Here is a 24,683-nt window from a genome sequence, read left to right on the forward strand (position 1 = left end):
GGAAACCCTCCCCCCGCTTGAGGGGGGGCGCAGGGGGGGGCACCCCCCCGCTAATTTGCATATCGACCAGGAGAGCCCCCCCCCCCCTGATATCGACTACAACAAACGTCGATGCAGGCCACGATCAGTCGGCACTGATAGCTGGGCGCAGGGGCTAAGTTGGCACATCGGTGCGGTTACTTAATGGCTGAGCCGCTGAGGCGGGCGGTGCTGAACAGGCAACGCAAGGTCGCACGCCCGTTACCTTGCAAGAGCCATTGCCTGAGCGTGCCAAAGGCAGCATGGCTTTGTATCTCAACGCCCATCGGGCTCCCTATTTCGTCACCATGAACCTCACGACTTGCTTCAATTACCGTACGGTGTGGAGCAGTGTTTAGGGCACTGGAGCCTGGAGGGCGCTCCGCCAGCGGTGTCTCGGATACCCCTCGGCACGATGCCCTTCAAGGACGCGAATCAGAACCCATGGTGCTTGCCACATCCGCAGTCGGCACGAGTCCGGGAGGGCGCAAGGAGCCTGCGAAGTTGGGAGCTGTATCGGTGGGAGTTGGCGGGGCCGCGCGCTGGGACTGGGTCTGGTCTGATGGCACGCCGGTCACAGTGAGCTCCCCGGTGCTGCGAGGCATGATTACACTATACACGTATAGCTAACACACCAGATTTCTGGGTGCGGGTTGCTCTCACTCCACCGACAGCGCACCCAGTGCCGATCGCACACGCGAACCCGCGAAGCTGGAAATGCAAAGAAGCCCACGAGGAACGCAGGGGGACATAGGCACATAATTTAGAGCAGTTCACGATATACGCTATTGCTATTACATTCGTTGGAATTCCAGTCTAAGGAAAAGGAAACAGTCTTGACCGACGCTGCAGTCGGCCCACTGCCGCCGATACCGCTTACAATGTGCACATAACGAGCTAACAGCTTATTGACCTTGCGGGGATGGAGCTGGCACACAGCTTACGAGCCTGATGGGGAGGGGGAGTCCGTGCTAAACGCCCAGCACAATGGGAAGAAGCGACCAGTGCTTCAAGCGTGAGCGAGACGCCTCCTACGGCCATGGGCTCGACGCGCTGGATGATTTGGACGCTACGCCAGCGTTCTACAAAACACCCCTCACGACCATCCCGCACCGGCAGCTGCGCACATATGACTTCATTGGCGTTGCCTGTCCCACACCGCGAACACCAACCACTCGGGCGTTATGGCAGCTGCTTGGACTGGCAATCGTCCTGTTGGTCTGCGTTCAGGCGCTCTCCTGCGGGCTTTTCTTCTGCGTGGCTCTGCCAGTCGGGAGAGCATCATACATCGATCTGCGGGATGTATTTACGGAGTTCCGCTTGTTCAACCAGCCCCAAGGAACATCATCGGCGGGCACGAAGCCCGTCGACCGCGCCCCGATGCTGATTCCAAGGTGAAGTTGTCATTGAAGAAGGCGACAAAGGGGCACCAATGCGGGTGAACATGCGTTTGATCCGATTTGCCAACCGGTGGGCGCACGCATCCTACACTCCGACAGGAAGGAACTCACCCGGGCCTCCCTGCTGCCATGCGTATCCCTTGATATGACAGGATTGTTCACCAAACCTACCGGAGCCGGCAAGTGCCAAGCTCGCTGCGAGCGGTGATGGCATCCTGGACGAGAGTGAACGGGCCGGGGTGGCAAACGCGTTTCTACGATGATGAAGCCTGCACAGACTTTGTACGGCGTGAGTTCCCAGAGTATCTGGACGCCTACCAGTCGCTCCCGAAGGACGTTGAACGGTCTGACTTCTTCAGGTGAGCCGGGGCCAACACCTGCAGCCCGCAGACCTGCATCCGAGCCTGCGCCTGCGGGCCCCACGCCGCGCCGCTCATGGCCATTCAGACCGCCTCCCAAACACGTTATTTATGCTTCTGCTGCAGGTACATGGTGGTGCTGCGGCTGGGCGGCGTGTATGCCGACATCGACGTAGAGCTGCGGCAGCCGCTAGACTCGATCGTGACGCCCACGGACACGCTGGTGGTGGGCTGGGAGGCGGAGGTGGCCACGGACGCGGAGGCCTTCAAACGGCACTTTGTGCGCAAGCGCCAGGTAGGCGCCGGGTTTCTTCAGGCTGGCCTGGCTGCTGGAGCTTCACAGGCGCGCGGGTGGAGCATGACCATAATATCTCGCAACAAATTCAGTTTCCGTCCGTGCTCTTGACTAGCCCCGCCCGCGCCCTGCGTCACCACGCATCTGCAGGTGCTGCAGTGGTTCTTTGCCGCGGCGCCGGGGCATCCCGTGCTCCGCGCCGCGTGCGACCACATCGCGCGCTACGCTCGCCACACCTTCTCAAACAACACCAACCGCGACACGCTGGAGCGCACCGGCCCCGGCATGTGGACGGACGTGGTGCTGCGGCACGCCGCCGCGCACCCGCCCACGCTGGCAGGCGACCCGTGGAAGGTGCGCATCCTGCCGCGCGTCGCCTTTGGCGTGCACCCGGCCGGCATCGACGGCCTGACGCCCGACGCCAAGGAGATCGTGGTCCTGCACCACTTCCTGGGCAGCTGGAAGAAACGCGGCGGCTGGCACAAGCGCCGCAGCGTGCTTCAGATCGTGGCGGGCGCAGTGACGGCGGCGCTGCGGCGGCGCGGCGAGGCGGCGCCGGCAGAGGAGCCCATCGCGCCATCAGTGCTGCCGCTGTTCCCGGTGTCGGTGGCGTTCAGCCCGCCCTTCACCATCATGACGCACCTTGTGGGGCAGGGCGACATGCAGTCCGGCAGCGACGTGTCGGCGGTGCTGACCAGCTGGGGTACCTGGCAGGCGGCCATGTCGCGGCCCAGCCGACGGCCGCTGGTGGTGGAGGCGCTGGTGGGCTCGCTGGGCCCGCCGGAGCAGGGCGCGGTGCTGGTGGACGTGTCGGCCGGGCAGGGCTTCTTCAGCCTGGCGGCGGCGGCGCGCGGGCACACGGTGGTGGCGTTCGAGTCCAGCGGCCGCAGCCTGGAGGCCTTCAGCGCCGCAGTGCTGTACAACGGCTTCCAGGACCGCGTGCGCCTCTACAATGTCAGCCTGGGCGCGGCGCCCACGACGCTGTGCCTCCGGGCGCGCGAGGAGGGCGCCGCGGGCGCTGCTGGTGCCTCTGGCGCGGCGCAGGGAGCTGCAGGGGCACAAGTGCTGCAGGCTGCTGGCAGCAGCGGCGCCACCGGCGGCATCACAGTGGCAGCGGTGGGCGCGGGCGAGGTAAATGACGCCGCTGCGGCGGCGAACCGCCGCGGCTACGGCGATCCTGCGGTTCACTCGCTGCCGCTGGCCCGCTGCTCTGCCATGACGGTGCGGCAGACGCTGGCGCACATGATCATGGGCGGCGACGAGGCGGCCGCCACTGGCGCTGTCAGCCCCGCCAACATCGGCAGCTCGGACGCGGGCGGCGGCGCTAGCAGCGCCGCGGCCGCCGTGGCGGGCGTCACAGGCATGTCCCTCATCGCGCCGCTTGCCGGAGCCGGCGGCGCCAGCGCCACCAGCGGTGGCAGTTTGAACGCCAGCGCCAACACGGGCGCACCCAACGACGTGAACGCCCCCACGTCCTCCCTGTCGCGTCGCGTGGGCGCGCTGCGGCTGTCGGCGCACGGCTGGGAGGGCTGGATCATGGACGGCGCCGAGCCGTGGCTGCGCATCCACCGGCCGGGAGTGGTGCTGCTGGAGTACGCGCCCTCCCTGGTGGAGCGCACCGGCTACCCCGGCGGCGGGCTGCGCCTGCTGCACCGGCTCTACGAGATGGGCTACGTGCACGTGGCGCACGCCGGCTTCGTGTGCGACGAGCGCTGGTTCAACATCAGCCGCGCGCTGCGCGCCGGCGGCACAGCGCTCGGCGACCTGGCCTCGGCGGCGGCGGCATCGCACGGCGATGCCCGAGGCGCCGTCGGCGGCGGGGCGGTGGGAGGTGGCGGTGCGGCGGCTGGCGCTGCCGGCGGCGGCGAGCTGTCCGCGCTGCCCAAGCAGCCCACCTGGTGCAAGTTGAAGCCGGACATGTTCCAGCTGCTGACGGACCGGGCGCACCCCGAGGTGGCGGAGAACATCCTGGTGAGAGCCTGGGCAAGAGTGACCGGGGAGGCATGGGCGGGGCGGCGGTCCAGGTTTAGCTGGGCGCTACGTTGGACGTGTATGATTCGTGCCTTGGCGTCAGGCTGTTTTTTGTCGAGCCAGGCGGAATCTTGTTACTGGCTACTTGCTTACAGCGGGTTTTGTGCCCTTGTACTATTTGCTGTAGTTCATCCACCACACGCACACCAGCGTGCGCGGCGAGGCTCTGCCGGCTCAGGCCAAGAAGCAAGAGCAGCCGTTGGGCCTGGCCGATGCCGCCATCGCCACCGGGAGCGGTAGCCAGGTGCTGGCGTCATCGTCATCTTCAACAGCGGCCGCAGCCACGACAGCGGTGGAGGACACCACCAAGTCGGTGGCCACGGGCTCGGCCTCTGCAGGCGCGTCCACAGCCGCAGGCGCGGGTGCGTCCACCACGGTTGCAGCATCTGCTGCGGCATCGGGGCTGGTTGCTGGCCAGCACTTGCGCGGCAACCAGGCGGGCCTGGGGCGGAGGGCTGGTGGTGACGGGCGGCGGCCGGTGCATTAGCATGCTACGGAATGACAAGACACATGAAATAAATAATGTATCGTGGGACCTGACATTCACCCAAACTGAACCCGGGTGTGCTACACATGCCTCTGTGTGTAGTAGGGCTTTTGCGTCGTGTATGGTGTACACTGTTTGTTGATGTACGTATTGTTTGTGTATACACCTAGCACCATGCCTGGACGCACGGGCGCACACGGCTGTGGGGATGAGAGCGTTCTAACGCTAAGAGACTGCGTGTAGGGCTACACCGCAACATGGGCAACGACCCACGGTTGCGGTGTTGGTCAGTGGGTGAGTGAGGAAGTTTCATTCTGGTGAGTGTAGCGTAGCTCGTTAGCTCGGTTGCAGCCGGGCAATGCACGGAAAGAGTAAAGGCGATAGGTATGGCAGACACGACATATTAACTATTTCCGAAGACCAATGGGGTTGGGGAGGCAAGCGTGGGGGCGGATCGGACAAGCCTTTTTCGTGGCCGTTGTCGTTGGGCGCGTTGGGCGCTGAGCTGGCTGTGGGGGTTGCGAGCTCAAGATGCACGAGGTGTGGTGGTGGCTGGACTGACGGTGGACCAAGACAACACCCTGCAACCTGCTTGCATTCGCTTTGTGTCAAAGCGTTGGTTGCGGGAGGAGACGCGGTCCACGCTATGTGAGGCGAGGGACACAAGCATGACTACTGTACTGTGGGGTGGTGAGCAGGAAAGGTACTACACATATTGTAGACAGAGACTGGGCTCGGATGTCCCCTGCGACGCCTCTGGCTGTAAGATCGAATATGCAACATCTCGGGCTGCTGTCCTTGCCGCCACGCGTGCATGACCAGCGGGGTGGCTGTCCTCCTGGTGCTGGGAGACTGGCTAGCGCTTGGGCATGTTCAGGACTAGCGGAAGAGGTTAAATGTTGGTGCGCATGCTATATGCTTGAGTGCTGTGCCGCAGTAGGGTGGGACTCTGGGTGGGACAACAGCTGGGCGCAGGCAGGCGCAGGCAACGGCAGGTGAGCGCGAGGTCCCAGCAATCTAGACCCAAAACGCATCTGCAGTATATAATACGTGAATATAATACGTAAACGGTGGGGATACACCAGCTCCAAACCGCTGTAACGACGCATTTCAGCTGCTGCTGAGTCCACTCCGCGACCTCCCAGTCCTTCTGTTATGTCCTTAAATCATATCTTGATTCTTGCATGCCGTTGTAGCCATGGCTGCCATTGGAAAAGAAGCAACGAGCGGCCCCGAGCCCAACATGCAAGGCCGCGACTGGGTGTCGCTGTTAGTGCGCCATTCAACGGTGGGATGCCGTGAAACTGGCGTCATTGCGGGCAGGGAGGGAGGTGCCTTGCGGGAGGTGAAGCGCGCGCGGGGAAGACAGGGGAAGCCACCTTTTGCCGCCTGCTAGGGCTTACTCCCGTCCCGCCTCCCGCGCACTCAGGACCTGGGGCCCCACCTCGCCCACGGCGACGTCCTGCGCCTCCGCCTCGCATGCTGCGCGCTACGGGAGCCCTACGGCCGCGCCGTGCTGACACTGCACGTGCGCTGCCCGCTCGACGCACCCGAGGCGGGGGCCGCCGCAGCCGGCCAGCCCCCGCCCCCGGCCCCCCGGGCCGCGTTTCCCTGCTCCCGCCACGTGCGCCTCCACGTGGACTTGCTGGCCCTGGATCCAGGCGGGCTGCGGCTGCTGCGGGACGACAGGGTGCCGCGGCAGCGCCACGTCGCCGCCGCCGCCGCAGAAGTCCAGCACCGGCCGCAGACGGAGCCGCCCACGGGTGACGCCATTCTTCATGCTGCCGCCCGCGCACTGGCACAGGTCACGGGCGCCGCCAGCGGCCCCGAGGCAAGCGCCGGAGCTCAGGACGCGATGCCGGCGCTTGGCGGCGCAGCGGGATCAGCGGCGATGGATGTGAAGGCCGGCGGGCGCAGCGGGCGCAGCGCCGGTGCGGCGCTGGAGGGCCTGCACGTGTCGGCGCGGCTGCCGCTGCAGCTGCAGTACGGCGGCTCGGCACTGGACGCCCATCGGGTTTGGGCCATGATGGATGGGTGAGTGAGTGGGTGGGAGAATGGATTGGCCAACAGTGGCAACCTCTGGCCAGGCGCGTGGAAGAGGCGGTGTGGAGCAGGGTGCTGTGCAGCTGTCGTACGATACTCATAATGGGCTCAAGGAGGTACTCACGGAGCCAATGTGTTAAGCAGCTTAAGCAGCCATTCCACCGCCGCTGTCATGTCACTGCTTTCTTGCAGGGTGGCGACCGGCCTGCAGTCCGCGCTGCAGCCGGCAGAGAACAGCGGCAACGGCAGCGGCGCCCAGCCCGGCGGCACCACAGCTGCAGCACACGCTCCAACGCCTCCCGCGCCACTCCCCTTGCCCTTCAGCAGCCTGACGCGGCTGCAGCTCGACTTCTGCGGCGGCGGCTCGGATGACATGAGGCGCGTTGCGCCGCCGCCGGCAGCCCTGACGGCAGCGCTGCTGCGGCTGCCGGCGCTGCGGCGTCTGGGGCTGTCGTGGAAACGCATCGAGGCCGCACACCTGGTGGCGGTGGTGGCCATGACGGGCCTCAGGTGGGCGCACCAGAGGCCGGCATACGTGTGGCTTGAAGTGTTGGTGCTTGGAGGCTTGCGGCATGCCCACAGGCCCTGCTAGCTACAAAACCACCAACTTACTCAAACAGACACACGCACCTCACCAACACCACCGCCAGCGCTTTGTCATTTCCCTTTATGACACACCGCATGCACCACCACCACCACCACCTGATATACGTGGTTGCGAGGGCTTATTCACCGCCTCATTCATGCGTGTCATTGAGCCCCTCCCCCACCGATCTGTGTTGGATAAGTTCGTATCCACCCGCCTTTTGAACCCCCATCCCCCGCCCCCGCATGCAGGTGCTTGTCGCTTGTGGATGACTACGACTGCGGTGACGGCTGGCTGACCGCCTGCCACGCCATGGCGGACGTGGCGGCGGCCTGCATCAACGCAGCCGGCGAGCTGCTGCCGCCGCACAAGCCACACAGCAGCCTGCTCACGTCCACAGCGGCGGCGGCGGCGGCGGAGCCGCCGCACGCCGCCCGTGGAGCGGACGCTGGCGGCTCCGCCGCCGCCGCCACCGGCGCCGCCGCCCTTCCTGCGGGCGTGGTGCTGACGCCGACACAGCTCAGTGCGGTGCGGGCGGTGGAGTTGCAGGTGGTGGCGGCGCTGCCGCCAGAGCTCATGCCGCCCGGCTGGCACCCGGCGCTGCTGGCGGCGCCGCGCTGGCTGCCGCGGCTGCGCGAGCTGCGGCTGTGCAGCCCCGCGGTCGCGCTCATGGGCCCGCCACCCTGGGTGGGCGGGGACTTGTACGCGGGCAGCCGCACCACCCTGCAGGCCGCGTCTGGCGTCATGGGCCTCGGGGGCGGCGCTGGGCAGGCGCCGGGGGCGTGGCAGCCCGCGGACGCTGTGGTACGGCAGCCGGTGGGCGCGCTGCGGGCGTTGGAGCGGCTGGAGCTAGGTGGGGCGAGGCCGGCGGCGCCGTGGCGGCGGGCCAAGGTAACGCCCGGCAATGCGCTCCAGCACCTGGCGGCGGTAGAGACGGCAGCAGGGGCGGCGGCAGCGGCGACGGCAGGGCCTGTCAGCCGCCGATGTCGCCGGGATGGTGTTGAAAGCACAGACGAGGATTCAGCGGAGCAGCACGGCAGCGACAGCGAGCAAGGCGGTACGGTGCACGCCGTGGCGGCGGCGCCGGCAGGGGCACACACACACGCGGCTGGGCTGCAGGTGCTGGCGTTTGAGGCCAGTCGCCTGTCGCCTGCGGACTGGGCGGCGCTGCGGCGGCTGACGCGGCTGCAGCAGCTGCGGATCAACGGCTGGCAGCCGGGCGGCGCCACCGGGGTGCGGTTGTTCCTGTCTGTGGATGACGACGAGCTGGGTGACGGCTGGGAGGAGGGGTGGGGCTCACACGGCCAGGCGCACATGAGGCAGCAGGGGCAGGGGCAGCAGGCGGAGGAGCCGCAACCGCCGGCCGGGACCGCGGCGGCCGCGGCAGGCGGCAGTGGCGGGGGGCTGCTGAGCCTGCCGCGGCTGCAGCTGCTGATGGTGGCACTGCGGCGGCCGCGGCGGGCGCTGCCGCTGCTGGTGGGCACGCTGCCGGCCCTCACCTCGCTGCACCTGTCCGTGCGGGACGACCGGCCGGAGGACCGCCGGCCCCCAGTCGTGGAGCAGGCGGTGTGCGGTCAGGCGGACAGACAGCGGCAGGAGCGCGGGCCGCAGCCGCAGCCGCCTGAGGGGCATGAGGACGAGACCCCGGCGCAACGGCAGGAGGCGGTGGCGCTGGTGCGGCCGGCAGTGGCGCAAGAGAAGGCGCAGGAGGCGCGGAAGGAACGGGGGGAGCAGGCGCAGGCGGCCCAGGCACAAAGCCAGGATGCACTGGCACAGGTGCGGGAGGCGCTGGAGCAGGCAACGCCGTACGGGCAGGAGCAGAAGGCACAAGCAGCGCATGAGGCGCACGAAGCGCAAGAAGCGCAGGCACAGACGCAGACGCAGACGCAGCCACGGGCGCAGCCACAGGCGGGAGAGGCGCAAGCGCAACCACAGTCACTGGGTCAGGGGCAGGAACAGGCGCAGGGTGTTGACGGCGTTGCTGAAGGCGCAGGTGCCAGTGCCGAGGCTGGGGCAGAGGACCGAGCGGCCACGGACGCAGCCGAGGAGGACTGTCTGGCCTGCTGGCGGCCGCTGCTGCACTGCTCCAACCTGAGTGAGCTCAGTGTGCACGCCAGCCCCGCCGCCGCCATGCCGCTGGGCTGCGGGACCGCAGGTGGAGCCGCCGCCGGCGGGCGCGTGGCGGCGGCGCTGGCGGCGGCGTGGCCCAAACTTCTGTCACTGCAGTACAGCGGGGAAGAGTACGACGGACTCGACGCCGCCACGGCGGCTGTACTCGCGGCCAGCGTCGATGTACTGCCGGAACGCGGCGGCGGCCAAACCGAGGGCGACGCCTACCCGCCTGCTGCAGCAGTGGTGCAGGAGGATGGGGTGGAGGCAACCCTATGCGGCCGAGGGCCCGCACCCGCCCTCCCACTCACACTCACACCCACAGCCGTGCCCGCGCCCGCGCTCGCGCCTGGGCCCGCAGGCGGCTGTGCCGGAGCCTGGTTGGGGCTGCAGGTGTTGACAGTGGGCTCCACCACCCGGTCGCTGACGGCCACTGCGCCGCTGCCGCTGCACCTGGGCGAGCTGCCGCCGCGGCTGCGGGCGCTGTCGTTGCTGGGGCTGGAGCTGCGGTGGGGCCGGGGGCGGGCGGGAGCCGGAGCCGGAGGCAGGGGAGGCAGGCTGGTGGAGGAGGAGCAGGCGGAGGAGGAGGAGAATGGCGGTGGCGCTGGCGGTGTTGGTGACGTAGGGGTACCTGTGGCGGTGCTGCCTGCCAGCTTGCAGCTGCTGTCACTCAAGTTCTGCAGCTGGCGGGTGCCGCACGTCAGGTGGGTGGGCGGTGTTGGACGTGGGAGTGGGGTGGCGGGTGAGCGGGAGTGCGGCGGGGTTGAGGGGCGCAATATGGTAGGGCTGCTCACTGCTGTCTCCTTAGCGTCATATCGAACATCTGCGGATCCAAACTCCTTTGCCCTTCGCAGTCTGTGGCGGGCGGTGGGCGGCTGCCGCGGCCTGTTGGATCTGAGGTTGGCTTGGACGTCTGACGGCCCGCCCGGCGGCGCGGACGAGTCCCAGGCGGCGCCGCCCCAGGCCGCCAACACCACTAGCACCGCTACTGCCACCATTATTACCAACAGCACTGCTGCTGCTGCCGCCTTGGGGGTCCCAGCCCCTCTGCACGAGGAGGAGGAAGAGGGGGCGGAGGAGGGCGGCGCTGTGGAGCGGTGGCGCCAACTTGCCGCGGCCCTGCCGGGGCTGGAGAAGCTGGATCTGTTGTGCTGGGAGGTGGCGGGCGGCGGCGGCGGCAATCGCGATGCAGCTGGTGACGGGGCCGGCGGCGGCAGCACCCCCGCAACCACCGCCACCGCAGCCCCAGAACCAGCAGCAGCCCCAGGACCAGGACCAGCAGCAGCAGCAGCAGCAGCAGCAGCAGCAGCAGCGACGGCAGGTGGCGCAGGGGCGGACCTTGCGGCAGCGCTGGCGGGTTGGGGCGCCTCGCCTCACGCGGGCCGGCTGCGGGACCTACGACTGGCGGCCACTGTGTCCCAGGGATGGGGCGACGGCGTGTGCTGGCGGGCGGGTCTGGCGCAGCTCACGGGTCTGGTCAGCCTGGCCATGTACGGCCTGAGCCCCCTGGCGGCGGCGCGCGCGGCGGCGGAGGCGCGGCAGGAGCTGCCTGGCTGCAGGTGGGCTGACTGTCTGGCGGCGTTGGTGCCGGCTTTGGGGGGGTTTGTTTCACCATTCCCAGTACGGTATGCATTAAGAGGCGCAAAGATGCAGGGTGGGCCGGACCTGACAGCAGCCACCCGCATGCTCCTCATGTCCCTGCCTAACACCGCGTGCAAACCATGCCCCCTACCTCCCACTCCCTGTCTTTCACTCGATCCCTGCCTCCCTGCCTGCAGGTCTCTGCTGTTGGCTGTGGACAACATTGACGAGCTGTACGCGCAGCTCAGCCGCACTGACGCCTTGCTGGAAGGACTGGTCGGCGAGGCGGCGGAGGCGGTCGCGGCGGCGGGGCCCGAGGCGGCGGCGGCGGCAGGTGCCGGGCCGGGAGTCGGGGCGGCAGGGCCGGCGGATGAGGGGCCACAGGGGCCTGGTGGCCTGGGGGTGGCGGGGGCGGCGGGGCTGGGGGCGGGGCTCGGTGTGGTGGGTGATGGTGGTGCCGGGGACGGCGGGGACGCTGTGGCGGCGGACGAGGACTTGGATGCGGATGTGGAAGAGGATGCGGATGACGGCTTGTTGGCAGAGCTGGCGCAGCTGGAGCTGGAGGTAGCTGCGGAGGACGAGCGGGCGGCGGCGGCGGCGGCAGGGGCGGCGGCGCCCGAGGACTTGCGACGCGCCGGGCATTGAACGATCTTGGTCGGTCCTACCCGTGGGGTCACGTCTTGTCATTGGCAGGCGTCCCGGCACGGCCTCATCGTGGCAATGCGCTGTGTAAACACACAAGCTCAAGCGCCCGAAATGTTATTAATACTTTCGTTAACTATGGCTTAGTAGAATTCCTCATACTGTTCGCCAATCTGCCGCAGTCAGGTGAGTCGCGCGTTTCCAACTGTCACGTCACTGCCGGCATTGGCGCTTGTATCCGTCTGCCAATGCTCTGACGCTGCTTATAAGCCCTGAATGCTATGATGAAGTTAAAGTGGCGACCTGCTCACTTACAGGAGGCCCCCGAGCTTACATCTCCACACATCCGGGCCATACAACGCCGCGCCCATCCACAGAATATGTGCTAGGGCCGGTCCTACAGAACGTAAACCAAGCATCGGGCGCCTAGAAGTGAGTTTGAGCGCGTTGGCAGCAGGAATCGGGTCTGGAAGTCCGAAGGGCAAAATCTAGCCCTAAAAGCCCTACGCCAGAAGTCCTGCATCTGTGCTGTAAAGCAAATTTTATTATCCTCTGCATGTGCTACTGTGCTGCTGACGGTTGTGGTTGCCAATCTTGTGATGACAAGACACATTCACAAAAGCAGCCATCCGTTTCCTGTCCGTAAAGAGGATATAAGCTGCCGCGCATCGAGTACGCATACGGTAATCAGACGAGTAGGGGCGGAGTGCCGATATGTGTCCCCAATACTCGGGTGTCGGTTGACCTTCCCCCGTCGCCGTGCCACGCCGCCCGGCCGCATACAGGTGCCGACTGGTCGCTCAACCTGCTCGTTGTCGGGAGGCCAGCGCGTTAACTAAGGGCAATTATGGACTCCCGCAGCGGAGGGCTCGGCAGGGCCCGCAGCACGCAACCATCTCATCACCGGTCAGGATGGCGGCAACAGCAGCTATGCTCGGACCTATACACAGAAGCCCGCCCAACCCTTCCTCGGGTTTCCCGCACTGCTCGTGCCGCCGTGGGCCGGTCGCCCGTGCATCACCTGGCGCCATTGCTGGTGCTGGCAGCGCTCTCTCTGATGGCAACGCTTTCCCCAGCGGAATCCAGGGACGCCGCGCCGGACGGCGGCGGACGGCGGAGCTACGCCGCCGCAGCCAACTACACCACACTCAACTGCAAGCGGTTCCACCCCACCTACGCCCAGATAGACACTGACCTGCACGTGCACCGGCAGCTCGGCACTCACCTCAACGCCACACGCTTCATCGACTCGCACCTGTCCAAACGGATGAGCGGCCTCACAGTCGGGTGAGAGAGTGTGTGCGTGTGTGTGTGTGTGTGTGTGTGTGTGCGTGTGTGTGTGTGTGTGTGTGTGTGTACGGTATCAGGGGTGCGTACGGGGTGCTGTAGCGCACGATTCGCTGGCGGGTGGCCTGGCCCTAGCATTGGAGGGGTGCGGCAACGTGCGTGCGTGTACGTTCTGGGTCTCGGTAGTTTTGGCTGGGATGTAGCTACCCTACCATTATCACCACCACCATACTTGACCACTCACATACCGTGAGTCCATGATACCGTCGCCTGCCCGAGCTCTGGGATGGCGCCCACTCACGCTCACCCACGCTCTCGCTCAATCACGCTCTCTCACGCTCACTCGCTCACGCTGGCAGGTTCTTCGGCGGACGCGCCTACCTGCTGACGCCCACCGACTTCCCAGCCATGAGCCACCACGCCAAGCTGCAGGCCGCCTACATCAGGCAGCTGCTGCACCTGCAGGACACCTTCGGGGCGCACCTCCCGGATGTGGTTTTCGTGGTCACCACAGGGGACACGCCCAAGCACGTGAGCGGGCATGTTCGTGTGTGGGCGGTGGGGGGGGGGAGGAGAGACGTGCCTGCGCCTGTTTACCTGCGTGCAGTAGCGGGTTGGCGCTGGGAATGCGGATGTGTGTGAGAGCCCATGAGATTTTGGGAGGGTGCTGGCAGTTTATAGTGCAAATTGTGAAGGGGTGTCACAAGAAGTAGGCCACAACGGAGGGAGTGATGGAGAGGGAGGTCAGCTGGGCCCGCCTCTGCCTGCTGCACCCCCTCTCAAACCCCACCCCTCAACTCCCACGTGGTCAACAACAAAAACCCACATGCGTACAAACACACACAAACCAACACTCGTCCCTCCCCAACCCCTGTGCTGCTGTGCCCCCGGTCGCACGCGCAGTGCTCCACGCACGTGCTCAACGCCAGCACCCCCCGGCCCTACAACTTCAAGGGCACAGGCTGCAGCCACTCGGCCGGCTTCGTGCCGGGGCCCTACCCGGTCACGGGCATTGGCAAGAGCGACTGGTGGCCGGACCTGCTGCTTGTGCCCAACTTCCACTTCCACAGCAGGGTACGTGGGGTGGAGGGAGGGAGGGAGGGAGGGAGGGAGGGAGGGAGGGAGGGAGGGAGGGGGGAGGGAGGGAGGGGGGAGGGAGGGAGAGAGGGGATGGTTGGCTGCCTGCCTGCTATAAGGGAGGGGGGTACAGGGGCGGGCGGGGGATGTGTGGGGTGCACGCAGGTCGGTGGGTCGGTGGGCAATGCGGTCATGTTCTTTGCGCATGTGTGTTCAAACCGGTCCACACACCACGTACGCCGCGCCTTGTGTGCCGTGCACACACACACACACACACACACACAAACACACACGCACGCACATGTGTTCGCTCGCACACACAGTTGTACGACACGCGGACGCTGGGGCTGGTGCAGGAGTACGGCCGGGTGCCCTGGGCGCAGCGCAAAGCCGTCCTGTTCGGCAGGTTCAGGTGCGTGCGTGTGTGCGTGCTTGTGGGCAGGTGGGCAGTTGGGAAGAGATGCGCAGGGGGCAGAAGACGAAGCCACAGGCGGGAGGTGGGTGCTGACGAGGAAAGGAGGGGCAGGGTTGGGGGTAAGGAGCGGTACTGACGTGTCAACTTTGGGCCGTGTGCTCCATCAAGGGCTCCGTGTCGTTTCCCCACCCGTCATGCCCTGTTGTTGTTATGAGACGGAATGCTGGGAACAGCCCCCACGCTCATCACCTTCACACCCGCTCAACTCCGGTCCATCCACGCAGCCGTTACCACATGAACCGTGCCGCCGTCGACCCTAGCACATACAAGGCGGGTGTGGGCGGTCGGCAGATATGCTACAACGGCAACAAGACCTGTCCCACACGTGCTGAGTTCATACAACAAATTGCTGACAAGGTGCGGCGGGGGAAGGCCGGCCGAGCGAGGAGGCGGGGGGGGGGGAGGGGGCGCGGGGCTCGACATGACGGTGCGTGTAAAGACGTGGGAGCGGCTTGTGGGCGTTGCGCGAGTTCGTTGAATACAGCGCAAAATGTGCTATGCTGAGCGCTGGCCGGCGCTCTAGGCTGCCCACTTCCCAGTCTCAATGCACACACGCACGCAAGCACGCACGTACGCGGCGCAGAAGTGCACACCCGCGGCACGTTGTAGCCATGGTGACGCTCCTGGCACTGCTTGCTGCTGCCCCATCCACACTCAATCACTACTGTAACCGCCAATGCCATCGGCCCGCCTGAGACCTCTCTCTGGTATGCGCCTCGACCGCACCTGCCGCGGCGCGCAGAACCCCACCCGCATCGACGTGTCAACACGCGCCAAGCAGCCCATGGAGACACACGCCAAGTACAAGTACCTTGTGAACCTGGAGGGACAGGGGTGAGTGAGGAAGCCCGTGTGTGTATGTGCGTGTGGCTGTCACTGCTGTGTGTGTGTGTGTGCGTGTGTGTGTGTGTGTGTGTGTGTGTGTGTTAAAGAGCACAAGGAAAACGTTGCGCAAAGACCGTGTGTGTGTGTGTGTGTGTTCGTTGCGTTAGAATGGACAAACGGCAGCGTATGTGTGCATCAGTGCATGTGGGCTGCAATGCTTCGGAGTTTTGCGGCGGCGGGAAGGAGGACTGGGATGCTAGGAGGACAGAGGCGCACCATGCCGTAGTGGAGCGGCAACGGAGGAGGGGGAGGAGGATGGAGGAGCTGCTGCCGCTGCCGCACGCTGGCGCTTGTGTGTGTGGTCATGGCTATCGCAGGGTCATAACCCTTACACAACCTGCTCCTTGTGGGCTAGCTAGTCGTCAAGCCACCCACTCACCACCCCCTCTCCCGCCTCCTCGCCCACTCCCTCGCAACCACCTTCATTCCCCCACTCACCCTCCCACCAACACACAGCATCTCCTCCCGCATGGAGCAGCTGCTGCCTCTGGGCAGTGCCGTGTTCAAACAAGCGTCCGGGTACTATGCCTACTACTACCGCACGTGAGTGCAAGCGTGTGTGCTTGCGCTCGCGCGCTCGCGCGCGCGCGCGCGCGTGTGTGTGTGTGTGTGTGTGTGTGTGTGTGTGTGTGTGTGTGTGTGTTAGCAACATGTATATGTACGGTGTTGCATAAACTTGTGCCTCGCGCGTCACTTCAAGTCTTCAACTGCTGGCGCGCGTGCACGTGTGTGTGCACAGGCTTCTCAAGCACCGCGTCAACATAATTGAGTTCTGGAGGAAGGTTCCCGAAGAGGTGAGGCGAGGCGAGGAATAATGGGCACGCACAGCAGTGCCTGCGTGCGCGCAGCCCCCAGACATGAACCCCGCCCCGCCGCGCAGCGTGCGACTCCGCACACACGCACGCCGTGCGTGCTGACTGCTGCTGCCTGTGTTCAAACCAACACACAAACACGCGCGCCCACACTTGCCATAGCATGCTGCCCGCTCCCACAACGGGACGGCCTGCGCCTAAGCATCTCCGCAGCTCATCTATCTGTTCACACACTGCTGGGTACCCCACCCCATTAATAACGGTACTCCACCCCAGCCACCCAGACACGCCACAAACGAGCTCACGCACATGCCACACGTTCTCTTTCCGCTTCAACACACTCATGCTGCCATGCGTTTCCAGGTGTTGGAGGAGTTGGACTGGGCGGCGGTGCACGACGGCGAGGTTGAGGCCATTGCGGCGGCTGGCGTGTCATTAGCCCAGACGTACCTGGTGGGCGCCGGCCGCACCTGCTACTGGTACCGCCTGCTGCACGGGCTGTCGGGAGCACTGGCCTACACGCCGCAGCTGTCGCAGTGGCCTCAGGCGCGCCTGCTGCGGGAGGTGCTGGAGCGCGACATGCCGTCCACGCCTGAGGGCCGCGAGGCGTACGCGGTGCCCTGGGCGCCATAGCGCGTGCGTGCATGCATGCGTGCGTGTGCGGCAGTGTGGAAGCTGGCTAGGGCAGTGTGGAAGCTGGCTAGATAGGGCAGTCTGGAAGCTGGGGCAATTGCTGGGGCAAGGCCGCAGGGAGGCGGCAGGGAGCGGGGCTGGGCTGGGAGGCTAGGCAGGGGAGGTTGGGGGGGTAGGTAGGGTCGCATGGTGGTGGTACGCGTAGGCACGCAGCCGTGCAATCAAGTCGTGGTACGGTAGTGCTAGACTGCTAGTCAACAGCACATAGGGGCCATGAATGGGTGCTGCCGCTTGTCGGAAGTAAGCCGCTGGCATACGCACGCGCACATGCATGCGGTGATGCCGACATTGCGCGGGCGGACAAGGCACGTAAACCAGCTAGCCATTCACCATTACATCTTGCGCCCCAGCCCTTACTTGCGACAGAAGAAACGACGGGAAGCGTACGTAGCGGGGGAAGCCCTACCTGGGGCCTGGAAAGCCGGAGGGCTGAGGCCGCTTTGAACAAACGTGGTGGAAGCGGGCGGCATCCGTTCCACTGCCGCTGCTCGCTACAAGATCTAACACTACCATGCGGCAACTTCAAGACAGACCAGGACAGACAACAGCGCACGCGCTGACTACGCGCGGTTCAGCGCGGTTTCACCCTTTCAAACATACCGTATTGTTTAAGGACGTGTGCCCATGTCTTCACCGCAGCAAGCAAGTGCGACAACACAACATTTTGTAATTGCCATCGCCCAGCAGGCTGCGGGGGCAAGGCCGGCGAGCAGAAAAGTCTGACACGGTTATGTGCGTGGTTGGACGTTTTGGCCAGGGGTGGGGGCGTTCCACACTTTCCACCAGTCGAACCTGGGAACGCCTGGAGGACGTGTGGAGGCGCTGTACGGTGCGCTTCTTTCAGTAACACTTAAGGCTTCTCCACATTCACAGAAGGTGTCACACGCCACCAGCAGGGAATCTTTCTGGATCTTTGTGTAGTTCTGACGGAGCCAGCGGGAGGGAGGAGCAAGTGGGGGCCAGGCTGAAACCCAAAGCGCCCTAGCGCCCTGCAGTGCCACGGAGGACACGGGCAGAGACCAAGTGAGCTGCTTTGAGCCCTGCACGCTGGAACTGCCTGGCCCGCCCCACCCCGCCCCGCACCATCCATCCCCGCTCGGACCCATCCGGGCTGCCTGCGCCAGTCAGTGCCTCACCAGGACCATGGGATTGCGAGTGCATCCCTGCCCCTGTTGGGACCTATTCCTTTGGGCTCGGGCAAATAGGCCCCCCCCCCCCGCCCGCCTCCGGCCCCGTCGTAGACCGGACCTCGGGGCGCCGCTGCACGCTCCTGCCACGAGGCCGTGGCGGCCACCGCTCGGTGCCGCTCCTGCCGCTATCCCGAGCACGCCAGTGCTTCGCACACAGTTTGTTACGGTAATTATATGGTGCTAGGTAGTCTCTGACGGGAAGAGCGGCGATGACTGCAGCAGCTGTCCGTGGTCGACAAGCATGTTTGCGAAGTTTCGTGTTTCGTGGCTCTACCTGTGATGATCGCAGAGATCGCACTCAGTGACAGTAAAAGGGAGTGTACACTGCCTGCTTCCTCCATGAAAAGCTCCTGCATTCAGCGATGGCGCTCCTTGGCTGGATTCAGAGAGGACGAAACCCTTTGCAACGCCGTTCCTCCCTTGGCCGTCTTCACAAGAATATAGGCATAGTTGATTATCAACCCCACAATCTTGCACTCGCCACCGGTGCTTCCCTTGAGAGTCGTTGAACTGCCGCGAAGGTCTGCCGCGACCAGGCGCGAAAGTCCTTTCGCACGGCGCTAGCACACGCAGCTGCTGGCGTTGCTGCGGATGACGATGGATACGCCGGTAGCCATTATCGATCAGGTAAGGGGCTTTGCCGACGTCAGTGAAGATTTGGGTCCGCGTCGACTTCGCGCAGCACCCCGGTCGACGACGATGGCTGACCTTCATGTTGCTTGACATTCATGGCTGGTGTGGGGACTGGGTTCGGGAATGGGGACGCAAGGGCGTTGGTGTCCCTCGAGCTGCCCGGGAAAGCCTGGGCCCAACTTCCCTCGCGCCTGCTTGAGTCCCCGTTTCCCGTGCCTGCGCGGCCCCGACGGAGCGACCCGGCATTAGCAATTGCTGCTTGCTGAACAGTAAATATGCGTGACACACCAGCACTTCGCTCGAAGATCGGTGAAGAGCCAGGGCGCAGAGCGAGCTTGTGCCTGTCCACCTCCCAGCCAGTTGCGAAGCCCGGACTTGCTGCGGGCACGCCTGTCAAGCTCATGCCCCCGCACCGCATTTGAACCCATAGGCGAAGACGACGCCCAATGGTATCAAGGGCAACGGAGCCGGCGCTGTTGCCGGCGGCACCGGCGGCGCCGTGACCGCCGCCGCCGCCCGCGCGGCCTCCATTGAGGGCGTGCAGGCGCGCATGGCCCGCACCAACCTGCAGCAGGCGGACGTGGAACGGCAGTACAAGGACGAGCTGAGGTGGATGCAGAAGGTGCGTACGGTGGCACGGGGTGTGTGGGAAGCACGGGGTTTGGGATGGGAGGGGTAAGCACGAAGGTGTGTGGGAAGCACGGGGTTAGGGATGGGATGGGAGGGTAGGTCCGCGGGAGAGGCCGAAGGGGCCTGAGGCGCACTGTGGTGGCTGTAAGCGCTGTCAGGGGTTGTGGGCTACCATGTGCGTGGCTCTCGCGGCCACACGTACGATGCGGAGGGGTCGGGGTGCCGTACAACGGATGCTGCCAGGGGGTGCGGTGTCCCTGTGCCTACCCGCTGTGCTGGGTTACAGTTTGTAACGTGCCGGCGTCACATTGCACCTCATGGGTGGCAACCCGATCCGGCAAGTGTCTTTGCATGTACCGTATCACGTACACACGTACAGATGAAACCTGTGTATACATGTGCGTGTGTCCGTGTGTGTGTGTATGTGTGTGCGCACTCTCAGGAGGTGGACCATCTCAAAACGGAGCTCGACATGAGCCGCCGCCGCCGCGCTGACTCGGACGAGGAAATAGCCGCGCTGAAGGCCCAACTGGCGGAGGCGGCGCAGGCCGTGGCGGCAGCGCAGGCGGAGGCGGCGGAGGCACGCGCCCGTGCCGAGGCCATGCGTAAGGACGGATCCCGTGCTGAGCTGGAGCGGCTGCGTGCTGAGCTCGAGGCAGCACGCAAGGCGGCGGCGGCGTCGGCGACAGAGGCGACGGAGGCGCACCGCGTGGCGGCAGCGTCAAGCAAGGAGCTGCGCGCGGCGGCGGCGGAGCTGGCGGCGCGCGGCGCGCGGGCCGAGGCGGCGGAGGCGGCGGCGGAGGCGGCGCAGGCGGAGGCGGCGAGCCTGCGGGGCCGCCTGGCAGCGAGTGAGGCGGCGCGGGGCCAGGCGGAGCAGGAGCTATCGCACGCACGTGTGGAGTGCCGCACGGCGCAGGGGCGAATGGAGGCCGCCGGCCGTGAGGCGGCGGCGGCGCGCGCCGACGCAGACGCCCGAGCCGCCGACCTGGCGGCAACGTCGCAGCGCCTGGCGGCGGTGCAAGCCGCCGCCACAGAGGCGGAAACCGCGGCGGCGGCCGCCGCCGCGCGCGCGGCGGCCGCGACGGCGGAGCTGGAGGAGATCAAGGAGCTGAGCGGTACGTCGGCGGCCTCGGTTGCGGCGCTGCGCAGCAAGCTGTCCACCACGGACTCGGAGCTGAGCGAGCTGCAGACGCAGTACCAGCGCATTGTGTACGAACACGCCAAGGCGCGGGCGGAGCACACGGAGATGAGCGGCAAGCTGCTGCGGGTGGGTGCGGCAGGGGTGGGAGGGAGGGGCGTGCGGCTGAGTGGGTTGTAGTTCATTTTGCTGCTGATGCCTCCATATACACACATAGCGCCCACACAGCCACAGAGCCGCAGCGCACACATACACACACACGCAATACACACGTCCTCTTTCCTTGAGCTCTTAACACACACACCACACACATACGCATACACAGGCCCAGGAGGAGCTGGCCCGCACGGTGTCGTACGCGGAGGAGGCCACGGCGGCGCTCAAGCGGCAGCTGGCGGGGCTGGGGGCGGAGCCGGCGGCGCTGCCGGAGGCCCCGGCCTCTGTGGTGCGGCACGGCCTGGGGCTGCCCATCAGTGGGGAGGGCAAGGCGGCGGCGGCGGCGGCGGGCGGGGCCGCTGGCGGCACGCCGGTCGGCAGCCGGCGGCGCATCAGTCTGGGGCGTGACTCGGCGGACCGCAGCGGCAGTCTGCCGCCGCCGCCCGTGGCGCTGGCGCCGGCTGGGGTCGCCAGCTGAGGCGGCGGCGGCGAGGTGGCGGCTGCGGCAGTGGAGTGTGGGAGGGGGGCTGGGGGCTGGGGGGGCAACGAGAACCAACCCCCAGACCCAAGTGCGCTGGGCTGCATTGCAAGCTGCTGGCATGCGTGAGTTACCGTTGGGCTCTGAGGGGAGCAGGAGGCGGCGCAGGAGGTGTGGCAGTTGCTGAGGTAACGGTAGTTGCTGCAACGGGCGTGCACTTTACGTTGTACCCTACCGCCGAAAGGGCGGGGCTCGGGGCCTGTATTGGAGGTAGGCGAAGCACACGACTTATGTCTTGGATGCATAATTGAACCTGCCTTTGGGGTGTGGGCGTCGGGTGCCGATGATACGGTTTTCGGTTGCTTCGGTACTCTCGGTCATCTGCGGGTTCTGTACTGCAGGGCTATCGTTTGATTGGGCGTCGCCGGACTGTATGCCCGATGTACCTGGTTTTGCGTCTGGTGCTGTAGACCGCGCTTCGTGCGCCGCCATGGTTTGCTGCACGGTTGTGGGGCTCTGGCGGGCTTCGGCTTGGCTTTGATTTATGCCGGTGTAGCAGCCGAGACACGCTTTTTGCGCAGAAACAATGCACGGTTTGGCGAAGGTCGGCAGCCAGTTGGGGGGAGGGCGGTTTCCCTTCGGGCCGGAGATGGTTCCCTCCTGACCTGGGTGCTGGGCACCCTTGCTTGGGCGGACTGTCCCTTCTTGTAATGTCGCATTTATAATGACACGGCCCCCGCGTGTGTGGGTTTTAGCGGCTTGGAATAAGCTCCCAATTTCTGGGGCGACACTCGCGTGGGCAACACCTTACCATCACGATTGACAAGAGTTGCAAGCTTCATCCGCGCAGTCCCAGTGTCCGATGTAAAGTGGAGCGCGCATCCTGCTGCTGAGATTGCTGATGTGAGAACCACTATGGCATTGTTGACAGTCGCATCAGCACCGACTGACGACTGTCAGGGTCACGGGGTCGGTCTTCCACCTTTTAGAGCCTTGTCGCAGCGCTGAGCAGGGGAGCAGCGCACGGCCCCGGGCCATCGCGCCGCGCTCCCATGTCCTACTACAGCCGTCGGGCACACCTCCCGTCCCGCAACTCCCGCTCGACATCACGACATCACAAACAGCGCATCCCCTATACCCCGACCTCCAAACTCATTGCGGCGGCGCTCCGCCCTGAGCCTGTGCCGCCAGCCGCGCCGCGATGGCCTGCGCCGCCGCAATCGCCGCCGCCGCCGCGGCCGCATTCATGGCTGGCGCCGCTGCGGCTGCCGGCGGCGCCCCGAACCGACTTCCCCCGCCTCCTCCGCCCCCGCCACCAAAGCTCCGTGGCGGCGGCACGGCATTGAGCGACGGCGGCGGCGGCATATTCCGATAGGAGGCCCCGCTACCACCGCCACCCCCGTACGACGATGACGATGAGCCCCCACTGCCGCCGTAGCCCCCGGCGCCACCGCCAGCATCCTGCCCTGACCCCGCCCCAAAGCTGGCAGCAGCTGCAGCTCCCGCACCTCCCGCCACCGCGCCAAATGTGCGTGGCGGGCCGAAGCGGCTGCCTCCGCCGCCGGCCCCGAACCCTCCTTGCTGCAAGTAGTGCGGCACAGCGGTGACGGGCAGGGGCGGCGGCGCCGCCGGCGCCGCCGACGCACTGCTCTTTGGCATGATGATGGTGGGCCCGGCGTGCAGGTCGCCACCTGTCGTACCCGAGGACACGAATGATGATTTGAACCTCCCAACGTGCATGCTCTTCACCACCTCGGCCCGGCTGGTCATGCCGGTCGCGGGGCCGCCGGCAGCGGCCGCCGCCGCGGCGACGGCGCCGCCGGGCGGCAACGGCGGCGGCGGCGGTAGCGCCGGCGGCGGCGCTGGGTCCGGCGCTCCCGCCGCCGCCGAGGGTTCGTGCTCGTAGTCTTCTGTGGATTTTGCGAACCCTGGTAGCTGCACGAAGGTCTTGGCGCCGGTGGCTCCGGCAGCGCGGGGCCCGGAGGCGAAGCTGCCGGTGGCGGCGGAGGCGGCGCCGCCGCCTGCCCCGAAGCCCAAGCCTGAGCCTCCGACCTGAGGCCGCCGGCCCTTGCCGCCGCCGCCGCCGCGGCCGCCCTTTGTCCGGCTGTTGCCCTGGCGGAACTTGGGGTCCTGCGTGGGCGGGCGGCCGTGCATTGCATGGCGGGTGTAAAGCTTGACAAGTATGTAGCCGTGTCGCCGCCTGTCCCCGCCATCCACAAACCCTTCGAGCACCGCCACGGAGCCCCCGGCGAGTACAAACCCCTCGCCGCCACCCCCGGTGGGACCAACCCCTCGCCCTCTGTGGGCTGGCTGGTCGTGTTCTGGGCCTCGCTCGAGGTTGGCTACCGCCACACACTCCATCCCCTTCAGCGCCACACACAAACACGAACACAACCAGACAACCCCCACCCCCGACCCCATCCCCATCCCCATCCCCACGCCCCCACCCCGGCTCACCCGCATGGCCAGCTCCGCCAGCGCCGGCGGCACCTCCTGCCCCGCGGCCGTCAGGCTCTGCAGCAGCTGCGCCGCGAAGCGCGCGTCCCCGGGCGTGAGCAGCGATATGGCGCGGCCCTCCTTGTCCCCGGCGCGGCCGGTCCGGCCCACACGGTGGATGTGGGTGTCAAGGTCGCGAGCGGCGTCGTAGTTCACAACCGTCCTGAGGGCGGGGAGGAGGAGGCGGAGGAGGAGGGGGATTGCGAGGGGGAGGAGGAGGCGGAGGAGGCGGAGGAGGCGGAGGAGGCGGAGGGGAGGGGTTCCAGGCATGCGTTGTTGAGTTAGGAGAAGAGGCAGGCAGGCGAGGGAGTGATGGGAACGAGAGGGGAGGCAGAGAGGGAGGGCAGGGTGTAGCACGGGGCGGGTGTGGAGTGTGGGGTGGCGCAGCTCTGCAGCTGGCGTGATATCAGTCCGGGAGGAGTCCCGCCCCGCCGCGCCCCGCCCCGCCCCGCCCCGCCGCGCCCCGCCCATCCCCGCCCCGCCCCGCCCCGCTGACGGGGACACACGACACGGACGGCGTCCGGACGCAAGGTGTCACACAAGCAAAGACACATACACACATACATACGTCCTCGTTTCCACAGCGCACGCATACACACACGCGTGTTGCCGGACCCACTTGATGGTGCGTATGTCCAGGCCACGTGCCGCGATGTCAGTTGCGACCAGCACGTGTGTGGTGCCGTTCTTGAAATGGTCCAGGACCCCCATACGCGTGTACTGAGGGGGAGGTTCAGTGGATGGGTGGGTGGGTGTGGAGGGGAGGAGCGAGGGCAGGCCGGCATGAGCATGTGGCGCCATTGGTGCGTGCGGCAGCCTTAGTTATGTGGAGAATGCGGAGAGTAGCGGAAACCTTGTGACCAAACATCAACGCCCAACAAGCACCTTGCTCTCCCGCTGCCTCCCTCCCACCCCATTCCTATACCCACTCCCGCACCCAAGACCACACAGGGACATACACCCCTCACCCCCACCCCTCCCGTTCCTCCCCTCCACTCCCCTCCGCTCCGCTCCCCTCCCCTCCCCTCCCCTCCCCTCCCCTGGCAGAAGCGCGTGTCCGTCATGGTGCCGCCCAGGGCGCGCTTGGCCGGCATGGTGCTGTTCATGGCGTACTTGGCCTCGGGGGGCGCACGCACGATGATGCCAGCTTGCCGCAGCTGCTCACACTTCGCGTCCATGATG

The 24,683-nt window shown here is 66.2% G+C and overlaps 5 protein-coding genes across 5 annotated transcripts in view; 4 read left to right on the top strand and 1 right to left on the bottom strand.

The window, feature by feature from the left end:
• Positions 1-662: 662 nt before the first annotated feature.
• CHLRE_12g522650v5 (uncharacterized protein) lies at positions 663-5,368 on the top strand. The gene is made up of 5 exons (XM_001696984.2): positions 663-1,412; positions 1,571-1,777; positions 1,904-2,072; positions 2,223-4,043; positions 4,231-5,368. Exons 1-5 carry the CDS (start codon positions 1,006-1,008, stop codon positions 4,588-4,590), a joined length of 2,964 nt encoding a protein of 987 aa, XP_001697036.2. The 5' UTR covers positions 663-1,005; the 3' UTR covers positions 4,591-5,368.
• Positions 5,369-5,652: 284 nt separating this feature from the next.
• CHLRE_12g522700v5 (uncharacterized protein) lies at positions 5,653-11,644 on the top strand. The gene is made up of 6 exons (XM_043068400.1): positions 5,653-5,878; positions 6,020-6,624; positions 6,826-7,143; positions 7,471-10,032; positions 10,183-10,887; positions 11,107-11,644. The coding sequence occupies exons 1-6, from the start codon at positions 5,789-5,791 to the stop codon at positions 11,552-11,554; spliced, it is 4,728 nt and encodes a 1,575-aa protein (XP_042918495.1). The 5' UTR covers positions 5,653-5,788; the 3' UTR covers positions 11,555-11,644.
• A 48-nt stretch (positions 11,645-11,692) lies between these two features.
• On the top strand, positions 11,693-17,107 carry CHLRE_12g522750v5 (uncharacterized protein). Its single transcript, XM_043068401.1, has 10 exons — positions 11,693-11,983; positions 12,337-12,838; positions 13,198-13,369; positions 13,742-13,912; positions 14,239-14,327; positions 14,615-14,747; positions 15,133-15,224; positions 15,732-15,818; positions 16,015-16,069; positions 16,451-17,107. Exons 2-10 carry the CDS (start codon positions 12,399-12,401, stop codon positions 16,718-16,720), a joined length of 1,509 nt encoding a protein of 502 aa, XP_042918496.1. The 5' UTR covers positions 11,693-11,983; positions 12,337-12,398; the 3' UTR covers positions 16,721-17,107.
• A 1,315-nt stretch (positions 17,108-18,422) lies between these two features.
• On the top strand, positions 18,423-21,885 carry CHLRE_12g522800v5 (uncharacterized protein). Its single transcript, XM_043068402.1, has 4 exons — positions 18,423-18,597; positions 19,034-19,225; positions 19,676-20,500; positions 20,697-21,885. The coding sequence occupies exons 1-4, from the start codon at positions 18,568-18,570 to the stop codon at positions 21,003-21,005; spliced, it is 1,356 nt and encodes a 451-aa protein (XP_042918497.1). The 5' UTR covers positions 18,423-18,567; the 3' UTR covers positions 21,006-21,885.
• Positions 21,886-21,896: 11 nt separating this feature from the next.
• CHLRE_12g522850v5 (uncharacterized protein) overlaps positions 21,897-24,683 on the bottom strand; it is a 7,786-nt gene continuing 4,999 nt past the window's right edge. Inside the window, exons 12-14 of the mRNA XM_043068403.1 lie at positions 24,121-24,221; positions 23,463-23,664; positions 21,897-23,135 (exon numbers count right to left, since the gene is read on the bottom strand). Of these exons, the coding sequence (XP_042918498.1) occupies positions 22,158-23,135; positions 23,463-23,664; positions 24,121-24,221 (1,281 nt within the window). The 3' untranslated portion in view covers positions 21,897-22,157. The remainder of the gene's footprint in view (positions 23,136-23,462; positions 23,665-24,120; positions 24,222-24,683) is intronic.

This window comes from Chlamydomonas reinhardtii, chromosome 12 (genome assembly GCF_000002595.2).
Source record: "Chlamydomonas reinhardtii strain CC-503 cw92 mt+ chromosome 12, whole genome shotgun sequence".
Lineage (NCBI taxonomy): Eukaryota > Viridiplantae > Chlorophyta > Chlorophyceae > Chlamydomonadales > Chlamydomonadaceae > Chlamydomonas > Chlamydomonas reinhardtii.

Bases quoted from the DNA above. Each gene is read 5' to 3' on its own strand.
- CHLRE_12g522650v5 (XM_001696984.2), top strand. From the start codon at position 1,006: ATGGGAAGAAGCGACCAGTGCTTCAAGCGTGAGCGAGACGCCTCCTAC. The intron at 1,778-1,903 runs GTGAGCCGGGGC...CTTCTGCTGCAG, and splicing joins GAACGGTCTGACTTCTTCAG to GTACATGGTGGTGCTGCGGC. The intron at 2,073-2,222 runs GTAGGCGCCGGG...ACGCATCTGCAG, and splicing joins ACTTTGTGCGCAAGCGCCAG to GTGCTGCAGTGGTTCTTTGC.
- CHLRE_12g522700v5 (XM_043068400.1), top strand. From the start codon at position 5,789: ATGGCTGCCATTGGAAAAGAAGCAACGAGCGGCCCCGAGCCCAACATG. The intron at 5,879-6,019 runs GTGGGATGCCGT...CCGCGCACTCAG, and splicing joins TGTTAGTGCGCCATTCAACG to GACCTGGGGCCCCACCTCGC. The intron at 10,033-10,182 runs GTGGGTGGGCGG...TGCCCTTCGCAG, and splicing joins TGGCGGGTGCCGCACGTCAG to TCTGTGGCGGGCGGTGGGCG.
- CHLRE_12g522750v5 (XM_043068401.1), top strand. From the start codon at position 12,399: ATGGACTCCCGCAGCGGAGGGCTCGGCAGGGCCCGCAGCACGCAACCA. The intron at 13,370-13,741 runs GTGAGCGGGCAT...TCGCACGCGCAG, and splicing joins CAGGGGACACGCCCAAGCAC to TGCTCCACGCACGTGCTCAA. The intron at 14,748-15,132 runs GTGCGGCGGGGG...CGCGGCGCGCAG, and splicing joins TACAACAAATTGCTGACAAG to AACCCCACCCGCATCGACGT.
- CHLRE_12g522800v5 (XM_043068402.1), top strand. From the start codon at position 18,568: ATGGATACGCCGGTAGCCATTATCGATCAG. The intron at 18,598-19,033 runs GTAAGGGGCTTT...TTGAACCCATAG, and splicing joins CGGTAGCCATTATCGATCAG to GCGAAGACGACGCCCAATGG. The intron at 20,501-20,696 runs GTGGGTGCGGCA...ACGCATACACAG, and splicing joins TGAGCGGCAAGCTGCTGCGG to GCCCAGGAGGAGCTGGCCCG.